We start from the raw sequence: 12,219 nt of genomic DNA, 5'->3' as shown, positions 1-12,219 counted from the left end.
CGAGAACATGTGAATCATCTGTTACTTTCTAAACAGCATAACCTCTTTCTAGTACAGTTTTCTCTATTATATGTTGATTTACTGTATATAATTTAGAGTTTATTAAATTAAATATGTAACTAGTTGTTCTTAGATATTCTAAAGACTTGTTTGGACATGTAAGGGTCACACATTTTTTTCTATACTCTGATTGTGTATAAATAGTGAAGTAGGGATTGGTTTATAGATAATTGTAGAAAGTTAATCTCCACATAATTGATGGTTAGTATATAAAGTATACATTTCCCATGAAAATCCGACTTGTGTCAAAACTGTCATCTTCAGAAAGCCCAACAGCAGAATGACTGTGGACACTGAAATATTTTGACACTGTGAGGGTCTGGTATGGGGATACAACCCATTTTCATTGTATCTACTTCCATCGCAATAATGTTCAATTCTGAACACCGAAAACCAAACTCACTTTCTTCTTCTTCTTCTTTTTCTTTTTCTTTTTCACAGCACGGAAAAGGATATGCTAGTCAATTCTACAGGACTTCCCTGAAGCAGCATGATTTGCACAAAGTCGACCAACAAAAGCATCAACTTTTCAACTTCATTATCTTGGCCATCCAGTTAGTTGCGTGTAACTGAGTATTAGACTGCCTCCGGAGTCATCATGGTCAATTATAGGACCTAATTGCTCTCAGCAGGCCTGAGAAATGAGTTGAAATGTGCAGAACTGTAGAAACTTTAGGCAACTGATTTTGCCTCTCCGATCAGTGTGTGCCTGTTTACAGCACTATATATCTTTCTCTCTCCAAATGTCACTGAGCCCTTTAGATGTTTATATTCACCACGAGAAGCCAGTCATAAGGATAAAGAAAATTTGTGCATTATAAATGCAATATCACTGTTTTAAACTTGACTGTTTTATATTATCTTTGTGTGATCAAGTGTTCCCCCAACTATTTCAACTTTACAAGAGAGATTGTGATTATGTTATTTTCACCTGTGGGTCATAAAAAAATATTGTATTCTGAAGACTCACAAAATATCAAAGACATTCTGTAGTTTATACACCGTGTTGCAAAGTGTTTACTGTACTATTTCAAAGCTTCTGAATAAATATAAAATATATATATTATATTATATAATTTTCCTAAAATGTGGTACAACTCAGTTGGTTTTTAAATGGATTCATACAGTCCACATCATACAATAAAGTAAAAGGTAATTCAGGGTCCCAAAGATAAACGTATTAAGAAAAAATAATCATTAACAGTTTCCTCCCAGTTTTCATATCTTATTCAACCCTGTTTTTCCTTGTTGAAAAGAAAACGAAGCTCTAAGATACAAAATTTTGTCAAGAACTTGTACTGAATTTTCAATGCCAAAGATATAGCTGTCGATGTTATTGGAAAAGCACTGAACATGTACTATCAAAATATCTAACAATCTACATTATTTCGATTCTATTTCTATGGCTTTGAATTTAGAATCATTTAAAGCTTTTATAAAGAATCTATAAATTCATCTGTATTTGTTGTTAGAAAAAAACGAACACTGGGTGTCTGTACATTTTGTGGTGTAAAATATGTAACTGAAGATTACTATTTTAAGAGGTCCTCAATCATATAACTCACACAGAATTTTATTTTACATAATTTTGCATAGTTTTGTGACTTCTAATAACGAGGCATATATAATCTATTTATAACTCTATATGAACATATAGAGATATATAAATATTTGAACTGGTAAAGAATAACTATAAGATATAAAAAAATCTCTAAATTTAAAGCAGATTAAATAAATTTGGAGATAGAAACATGGTACATTATTGTTTCAGTATTATGTGTGAAAATTTTATAGCTTAAATATAGTTAGTGTCTTAATGAGAAAATTCTTCATGAGTCAACCTTGAAAGTGAAGCTTGCCCTTTACTTTGCATCAAAAAGGTTAATTATTAAATTTAATAGGATGCATTTTTTTGCATATTTCTTCTCTACCGTTTTTTGTTTGTTGAAATACAATTAAGAGAGTGAAAAACCAGAGAATGTGAGATACTCTTCTAACAAAAAATAGAATTATCAAAGCTCCCATTAAAAACAAATCTTCAAAATTATATCTAAAGTTTTGCCCAGTCCAAATTACAGACCGCTTTTGAAATATTTCCCTTACTTTTTAACTGGTTTTATTTTCAATGATAGTTTGAGCTATGCTATGCTATTAAAGAATAGACTAAAAACACATAACAAATATTTTCCATCCAATTTTATATTACTTAAATGGGAATATTTTCCCTAGATTTAACATTTAAAGGCATACAGATATTCATAGGTCTTTGATGTGTATATTTAAGTGATATTTTAGTATCACTTCTTTGACTGTTATCAAATTAGATGTTTAATATGTCATAATCACAATCAATTTATATAATGAAATAATGTGTGAAATGTCCCAGGCTTTTTGGGACCCTTTAAAAGTATATGAAGCTAATCCATCATCCATGACACAAAAAGCACATACATGCAGCAGTAAAATTTTCTCTAACTTTTCGCATTATTACATTAATATTTCGAATGATGGACCATTTTAGTAAGAAAATGTTTCTCTATAATTTAACTGGAAAAAAGTTTTTTTTTTTTTATTTGTTTTTTAACCAGGAAATTGTTTTTCTTGTTAAATCACTCTGCTTTAATTAATTAAAATCTTTTAGTCATCATTTTACAATTATGGGGGAAAACCCACATCCATCTGCTTTATTATGTGCATTGAAAATAAGGTAATACTCACTTCATATATAATAACTAAAGTAATTCATTTGACTTAAAGAAATTTTCTCTAATTTAGCCTTTTATATTATTGCATATAATCACCCTTGTACCAGCTACTTATATATTCATGTATTAGTTTTTTTAATATATTATAATAACCAGTTATACTAATTTGCATTTTGTTCTTAAATTTCATTATCAACCTATAGAAACAAACGACAAACAAAACAAATCTTTTTGCCTAATCTGTGGAGTAAAGAATTATTTAAACATAAAATACTAAATGATTAGGTGACTAGTCAACTCAACTATTTATTGCATCCAGAATAAATCAGATGTTAGCACATTGGCTAAAATGCTACATACTTATGACGGGGACTATAAAATGGAAAATTCAGCCAATAAATAATTGAAGGTTTCCAAATAAAAATTTATTAGATTCATATGAAAGGAATTGTAGAATAGGTTTTCTATTTACTCTAGACATACTAATAGCTAATCTTCCATAATTTTATAGGCATATCAAAAATATTCAAATCATAAAACAGTATTTCATCGATAAATTATTTCAGAAAAGATAATCATGATATTTACTCCTTGTTAACATGGTTAGTTTTAGAGTAGTAAAAGTCAAAATATTTTCCTGTGGAAACAGTGTCAATGTTTCAAAAGTATGTCAAATGACAATTTTTAGAAATACTTCAGCCACATGTAAAATTCTGATTTTTAACTGTGAATATAATTTTGTGAAATCATTTTAAGTCAAATCTTTAAATTTCACAGCAGAATTACTTTATAGATATAATGTCTACTTCATTACAAGTGCATCATCTTCCTTGGGAAATATAAAGGAAATATACATATTTTAATTTAGGAAGATATTAAATGCAATGCCTTTATCAAACATTGCAAATTAAGTACTATAGTAGAAGATTTAAATATCTTAATTACTCATTCTCCTGTTTTATTTCTTAGTAGTGTTATAATTTGCTGTCAGATCTTTTGTAATGTAGAAACCCTCTTGCTTCTCTAATAACAGAAAGAAAGAAATCCTCACAGTTCTCAACATAAACTTTAATAGCTGTGCATTATATTGAGCTATTTTACTTTCCAAAAGTTATTTACTGGAGTAAAGTTGATCTTTAACATAATTACTCAGTCAAAATGTTGCAAATGTTAAATAGGATAATGTCAATTATTCAAGTTTCTGATAATATCACTGTTATTTTTCATTTTGTGTGTTTTCCCCTCCCCCTCACATTTCTATGTGTGTTTTTAATACCCAAGGAACTAAAAAAAAATACTTAAAACATTGGTATACTTGATAATTTTTTCTGAAAATCTTATATTTTTCATATTGCAATTTCTTGGGTTCTGTATCTTTTTCAACTCTAATTTTGTAGTGGTAAAGGCTTTGCACTTAACATCCTTTATATGTTCCTTTTTAACAAGGAAAAACAGAAAATGACAAAATTCCATATTTTTTATGCCATGGAGTAGTAAAATTATTTTATATATTGTTAGCACTTCAAAGAATAGCCCTCTGCTAGGTCAAACAAAATCCTCATACAGCAATTTGTGAAGCTACTGTTTAAAACTTGGAATAGGTTTTAGATTATAGCATTCTGTGAGAATGTGGGTAGATGGGTGCCGCCAGAGTATTGCAGGCAATAATATGACTAAAATTCTAATACCTTTAGTGTGCATGCATGTATTTCTAATCACTGTTTTTTTAAGTATTTGTAAAATTAGAAAAATGGTTTTTATTTCTTGAAAACTTGTCACATCCTTACTTTGAAGTTTTACACTCCAGATGTTTTTGAGTTGCATGAAAATGTTGCATTAATGATGCAAAAAAATTAATTTTCACATGAGACTCAAAAACTTCTGAATAACAGAACTCAGACTTCCAATACATCCATACATCCTTGAGCTGAAAATAAGCAGGGAATTTCAGTTCTAGACACATATTTGAGACAGTTATCTGTGAGTGAAAACAGGGTATTATAACAAAAGATAAGTTTAAATCTTAACTATAGTGTTTGTTACTGTGAATGCTATAATAATACATAAGTAAAATGAGTGTAAATGTAATATATTATTTTATACTGCTGTATACATATGAAATCAATAAAACTAGGATACATATTATGCCATTTTCCATGCATGGATCTTCCACTGACGCCTGTGAGTAAAAAATCAGTGGCAAAATATGGCCCTAACTTTAAAAATGACAAATGCTGATTTAGTAATTTTAGTCTTGATATAGCAGGTCTAAGGGGACATCTGTTCAAAACTGAGTCTCATTTGAAGCAACATATGCTAGGTTTAAAGGATTTCACTATATTTATAATTTTGAAAGCAGGCATTTAGTCCCATATGATTTTCATGATACCCACAATGAATATTTTAAATACATATTTTTTCACCTGATGTTATATTTTCTTTTTAACTTTTTTGCTTTGTAGTGATACAAAGGGTCCACAAGGATTAATACAGAGGTTGTACATAGAATGAGTTCCCTCAAGCAATAAAAGGAAAAAATATATATATTTCATCTAAAATTTTAGAAACAGATTATTTCATTTTTAAAGTTAATGGAAGCATAAGAAAAATATTCAGATGGGTATCATTTTCCAAAAAAAGTGAATTAATGTGTAGATTTTTTATAATGTAGGAATACTCTGAATGAATCTTGTAAAAATTTACATTCTAAAATAGCTGAAAGGTAACAGAAGAAATGCTGTGATTCTTAATCTCATGTGTGGTTTGTTAAACTGATTTTCTTGCATTCAAAATACACACATCTGAAAAGAGGTTTATTTTATGAAGCAACAAAAGAGAGGGTTAAGAACTTCTCTTGCTTTGAACATCAAATAATGCCAACCCTATGGCAGAAAAGAACTAATCAAATACACTCAATGATAGCTCTCAATGAAACATCAATGGTTATAATCAGAAGTCTTTTGGGTTACTTGTAGACCTGTGCCTCGCATCTCTTACTTTTAGCCTTTCGAGGAATCATATCATGAACTCTTCTATTTAACCAAGATTATAAATTTTCAGAGGTAAAATTAAATTGTATTAGACTACAAACATGCAATGGAAGTCCGATGATGAGAAGATATAATAATGCACAGTATATCTGCCTTCAAGAAAATTCTAGTTTGCTTTGGGAACCAAAGAAATTATAGAAAAATATTAAAGAAACAAATGATTAAATAATTAAGTAATCAAAATTTGTGGTCAAAACTCAACCGTGGGTCATGACAGCAATTTAATATATGAAGAAATTAACATAAAAACAAAAAGAAGTAAATAAGAGTAGAAAAAAAGTAGAATAGAAAAGTATCAAAACATTATTTATGGTAAAAGCAAATAGTTCTTCATGAAACTTTTTTCAGATACATGTGTGAAATAGGTCACAATGTGAAATATATTTCTTACTGTGAATCATTTTCCCAAATGTTTGAAAAGCACTGCACCATATGATCTCTATTTCAAATTTAAACTTATTTAATACTGTGGAAAGACAGGGAAGAGCTTTTCAAAAAGTTACTTCTCAAGCGAATCTTAGTCTTCTTCTTTGTAAAAATATGAAGTCTACTTAGTTGTAGAATTTTTGTGAGAATTAGGTAAATTGATGCATTTGAAATGCATAACACACTGCTAATGTACAATAAGTGGTACATTTTATCATTTATATTATTTTCCATGAATTTACCACTATGTTTGGTTACCAAAAGTATGGAAAACAACCTAGAAATAGATTTTTCCCCCCCAAATCCCAAACTGCTTTAGAGTTGTATTTAAGTGGTGCTGATTTCAAAACTTCAAGATGAAAATAGACATGACCTTGGTACCCACTGATCAGCTCCATTCACCTTTGCCTCTGTTTACTGGTGGTATGGAGCCCAGGAAATAAAACTCACCGCTACTGAGTTCCAGTCATCTCTATCAACCACCTGTAGCCAATCTCAAATTTCCCTCTGTGCCTAATATTGAAAAATATATATTTATGACTGCACTAGGCCATATTTACCTGATTTTTTTTCACTTGACCCCAATGTACTTTCTGGGTATCTTTTCATTCCCATGCAAATAAATATTTGTTGGAATTACTACATATTTGACAGAATCACATTTTTTACATGTGACTTATTATATTATAAAAATGAATTTGGGTAGTATCGGCAGCTTCTTGACATAATTGGATTTTTTCTTAAATGGTTCTAACTGTAGACTTCTTGAAGTTGTCATTTCTTAGCTCATCAGAGAGAGAGAGATGGTGACAGGTATTAATCAACATGGAAGAGACTTACATGGAAGAATACATGAAGAGAAAGAATCATGTTATAGGTAAACACATTTTATGCGCTTCTATTAATTAGTGTTTAGAACGTCAAAGTGCCTGGTTGGAAGGTAATAATATTTGATCATCAACAAGCTGGTTTGGAGTTCTCTGCACTTGGGCAATCGATGGTCAATTTCTTTCGACACTGTGTAAACACCACCCTTATTTATTACTGGGCTACACAGACCACAAAGAGGCAATATCATGGTTATAATAAAATATTCCAAGTAAATTCAAATTAGAGAGAGAAAGTAAGAAATAAGATAGAGAAAAGAAATAGCAAAAATATGATCATTATCTTTATTCTTCAATAAGATTTAAGAGACTGAGAAGCAGTTTTGATTTTTGAAGTCCATGAAGTCATATCCATATGTCAGTTAAAACAGGAGAAAAGTTATGAAAAGAAATAATCATTAGGTAATTATAGTTAGAATATGACAAAGAATGAGGTAAAGTGATAGAGTATGCCCTAGGAAGGAGTAAGAAATAAAAGAGATGTATACATTTTATTACTACTGGTAAACTCACTACTCCTCTGTAGACACTTGCTTTGTTTCTATGTTTCTTTGACAAAGATATATGAATCCACATGTGAGCATTTGCACATATTACTCCATTCAAAGGTGTATCAATAATCCTAGTAATGTACTTGCAATTATAGGAACCAGAACAGGGAACAAATTGGTAATACCAATAACAGACCAGGCGGAATCACGTGACACTGGCTAACATTTCATAAAGCTATATGACAAGGTTGCAACACTGTGATGATCAGTTAAGGGTTTTGCTGCTAAATTGAGAAGCAAGTCTCCGACTACAAATCAGTTACATGGAGCGAACAAAACATATTAGGTATTTTTAAATTTTAGATATCAGCACAGAGTTAGTTTAAATGTAATAATTCTTTTAACATACTTTCTAGAAGAGTCTTTTTTAGTATGAGGTATAATAATTAAAAGATGGAAATAAATGCTGCAAATATCTAAACCCTACCTAATTTAGATTTAGTAAGATAACTCATAACATTAAAAATAATAAATCAAAGAAATTGAGCTAAGGAAACACCCCATGTTGTAAATCTCTAGCTAAGCAGCAAATGAGCACAATGAACATACAGACTGGACTAGTAAAAACAGAGGGGGAAGGACAGAATTGAGAGTCATTTCAGAGCACAAATATTTTATACTTCCTCTCTGATTAGTCAGTCAGCAGACTGATGAGGGAGAGAGAGAAGGTAACGTGACTGGGGTTTTCGGTTTGTCTGAGTGGATCCTGCTGCCTTTCATAAAAACAACATAAAAGGAAGGAACTTGTTTGTGAGGAAGGTAATCTTATTTGTAGAAGAGCTTGCTAATTTTCACTTTCTAACTCAAGTTTTACTATGCTTGTTATCCAAGTGGAAACTAACTGTATTATGTTCCAATATTTCCAAAAAATTTTAGGTTTTTCCTTATATCAAATGGTAGTATCTCTACTACTTTCTACTTTATTCTCTGTAATAACCGATTATTATTATTATCATTTAAATTATATCTCAAGTTGTTTTTTCACCGTTTATTTGGAAATAATTCTATAAATATGTAATACGTAAATTACAAATATTTTTAAAGGTTTTTTTTTGTGTGTGTGAAACTTCAGCTAGTGTATATGCCAAAATTGCACTTGACTAATTTAAAAAGGACAGACCAAAACTTCTGGTTCTTTTTGTGACACATACATGACACTACATAATAAAGGGAAGAAATGTAAATTAAATAAATAAGAGATATAACAATTGTGAAAATATTATTTATCTTCTCTTTCCACCTGAATGCAAATAATGTTTTCAGCAAATGTTTGAAAAAGTCTTAACATCTTCATGTTACTGGACCTGTATTCAACTACTGTCTAAAACTCTATTAGCAATTAATCTTATCTCTATGCTGTTTTTCTTTATGTGAACCCCACAGAATAATAGAATTTAGTGCAGGCAGAATAATAGAATTTGGTGCAGGCAGAACAAGGTCTTTAAAATATTCTGGTCCTAATCCCACCTATGAAGAATTAGACAAATACAGACCAACTGAAAGAAGAACCTAACTATAAACTTATCATTTACCTAAACTCTTTCTCTAGACTGAATCCTTAACCTATTCTGGGCTGTTTCCAGTCTCTATCTTATTTTAACTTGAAATCCTAGAAGTAACTGTACATAAAAATATACAAATGAGTTATAGCATCTAGAACTTAACTTTATATTTTAAAATTTTAATGCTCTCTCTATGAGACTTTCTCAACTGTAAAGATGATTCTCACGTATAAAGCACCATGAAATTTGGCCTCTAAAACTAAGAACAGTTCTGAATGTCCTTTTACATTTTAAATTTAGAATACATTTTTTAATATATGCATTTTTATTTCCCTTAACATGTTATGCTGGCAACAAATAAGCAAAATTAGAGTCGAATAAATATGAGTACATCTCTCAGAGAAATCATATTTAACAATCTGCTGCTTCACCAAGGATAGATCTGAACAACCTGACTTTACGAAGTCATCACACCATCATCCCAACTCACAAACTGACTGAATTTAGTTCATTTACTTCAACTATTTTAGTCAAATACTGAAGTAAAAATAAGGTGGGTAAAGGGTTGTTCTGTCTACTATTCACCATATTGACGAGGAAGTGATTTCCACCCTAGGGTTATGGGGATAGGAAACACATAGCACCTGACATTAGACAGAGAGATGAGATCTGGGGGAGAAGATCTGGGGGAGAAGGACACCACATATCACAAAGGGCCACTCTGGGGTAATGCTCAGGGCTAGAGAGAAAACCAGAGGCAGGTTCTCTTGCAGGTGGGATCTGTCAGAGAGCATCCAGGTTTGGCTCCAGAACCCCAAAAGATCTAAAAGATGTGAACAGATAAACACTGTGGGTGCTGAGAAGTATCATGTCCTCTTTGTTGACTATCTGGGATGGAGCAGCCTTCAGTTTACCAAAGAATTTTCAGAAATTTGACAGAGGTAGTAGGGTCTTGCAGTATGTATGAGGCAATGGCTCATCTCTTTTTTGTAAGCTCCTTTGTGAGAGTTTGTATGTCCTTAAAGTGTGTGTCTAACAAGTCTCTTCAGAAGAGGATGTCATCAGTGTAATATTCATACCTGTGCCCCTGGAGAAGTGTGAAAATATTAGCATCTTAGCAGAAAAGATTGTATGTGATAGCAAGGCTACTGAGGGATATTGATTGTGTCACTGTAAAGGTGAAAGCAAACTGTGGCTGAGAGGCTGTTGAAACAGACATTGAACAGAACATATTAGCCAACTCTATAATAGCAAAGTAGGTACTGCTTGCCGATTAGATTGAATCAGTAATTTCAGAAATGTGGGTATTGAGTGTGGGGTCATATTGGATTGAACCATAACATTAAGGCTGTGGTAATACACCGTAAGAGGCTAGTCATTCTTGCCAGGTTTAAGAACAGGCCAAATTGTGCTGTTAAATAGAGAAGCAGAGGGGCTAACAGCCCCTTCACTCATGAGGTCTAATATAATAAGTTTCAACACTGAAAACCCTGTTTTAATTTACATCGATTCATAGTAAATACTTTAACTTTGAGGGGAGTTCCATAGGGTCCATTTTGTTAGGCCAATTGTAGTGCCAAAGACTTAATTTAATTATAATGCATTACTTATGTGTCAGAAGATCCTTGCCTACTATGGAATTTTGCTAAAATTAGAGCAATGGGTGCTATGCCCATGGGAATTTTAGGAAAGGCTATAGTTTGATGATTAAAGTGAAGTTTACTGATATGCCCTCTGTTTTATATTTAATAACTCCCTTAAAATTATAAGGGGTACTATATTTAAATTTAGTGGAATCCCCAAATATAACTGTCATTTAAGTCCCAGTATTGATTAAGTTCATGGGGATTTGCTCTTTGATACATTTCAGTAGAATTTAGTTAATTCAGAATTAATGTTATAGAGGCACAAAACCCATCAATGCTCTTATCTTTTTATTGCATATACTCTTTTAGTAAATTTGGAGTTCCGACTGGGCCAAATTATATACTTTTGTTTTATTTTGGTGTTGCTGTTGCCTTCTCCTCCTATATCCAAGATTTATTAATTCCTTCCTTCCTTCTTTCCTTCCTATTTTTTAACCCCCCACTCGATGCATTTGATATATATATATACATACATACATACATATATACATACATACATACATACATATATATATTTTTTTTACTCCAGAAAGTCTAAAGTCAGTATCATCAATGGTGTGGCTTTCTCCAAGGCTGGTTGCGTTAGAGGTGTTAAGGAACCTCTTTGTTATTCCACAGGGATTCTGTGGGTGTTTTTCCATATCTCCCTGAGAATTGGGATCTCTGTGGCAGCAGAAAAGTCGACAGAGAATGGCATAATGGAAGGGTTCTGGGCCCAAAACTCAGAAGTTGATCGTTCAGAATCAACCTCTGCTATATCCCTATTGTTTTCCTCCCCTGCCTTTCTTCCTGTACAAATTTCCTCAGTATATTTTGGATTTATAGTCACGTGAAGTACTTGTGGCTTTCAGTTTCTGTCTCTTTCTGATTACCTGTGGTGCATACCTTCCAGGAAGTTGAGGAAAAAAATGTTTGGGAGCCCAGCAACCTGCCTAGAGACAGCTATTTCCTCTTCCAGGGAATGTCAGGAAATGTCCCCCAAAAGGTCACCTCCAGGAAGGTCCTTTTGTTTAGGGTCCTGGCTGAGCGATTAAGCCCTGTGATTGGGTTAGCCTACTGACCTGCTGGTAACCAGCAGTGCTAAGAAAATCCCAGGTACATTGGCTAAAGCCTGTTCATTGGAAGAGTAGTTGTGTCACCTTCTCCAATATTTTTAGAAGAGCTGGTACCCAATGCTCCTTCCACTGCCATTGCTGCTGCTGCTTCTGCTTCTGCTTCTGCTGCTGCTGCTGCTTCTTCTTCTTCTTCTTCTTCTTCTTCTTCTTCTTCTTCTTCTTCTTCTTCTTCTTCTTCTTCTTCTTCTTCTTCTTCTTCTTCTTCTCTTCTTCTTCTTCTTCTTCTTCTTCTTTATGATTATGATTATGATTATGATTATGATTACTATTATTTTCA

The 12,219-nt window shown here is 32.0% G+C and overlaps 1 protein-coding gene across 1 annotated transcript in view; it reads left to right on the top strand.

Annotated features, from left to right (window-relative positions):
- The window catches only part of PCDH10 (protocadherin 10), a 42,749-nt gene extending 40,782 nt beyond the window's left edge, over positions 1–1,967 (top strand). The window contains exon 5 of the mRNA XM_011362096.2: positions 502–1,967. Within this exon, the coding sequence (XP_011360398.1) occupies positions 502–521 (20 nt within the window). The 3' untranslated portion in view covers positions 522–1,967. The remainder of the gene's footprint in view (positions 1–501) is intronic.
- The last annotated feature ends 10,252 nt before the right edge of the window (positions 1,968–12,219 follow it).

Source organism: Pteropus vampyrus, unplaced genomic scaffold, assembly GCF_000151845.1.
Source record: "Pteropus vampyrus isolate Shadow unplaced genomic scaffold, Pvam_2.0 Scaffold73, whole genome shotgun sequence".
NCBI classification, from domain to species: domain Eukaryota; kingdom Metazoa; phylum Chordata; class Mammalia; order Chiroptera; family Pteropodidae; genus Pteropus; species Pteropus vampyrus.
This window is presented reverse-complemented; position numbering and strand designations above follow the sequence as displayed.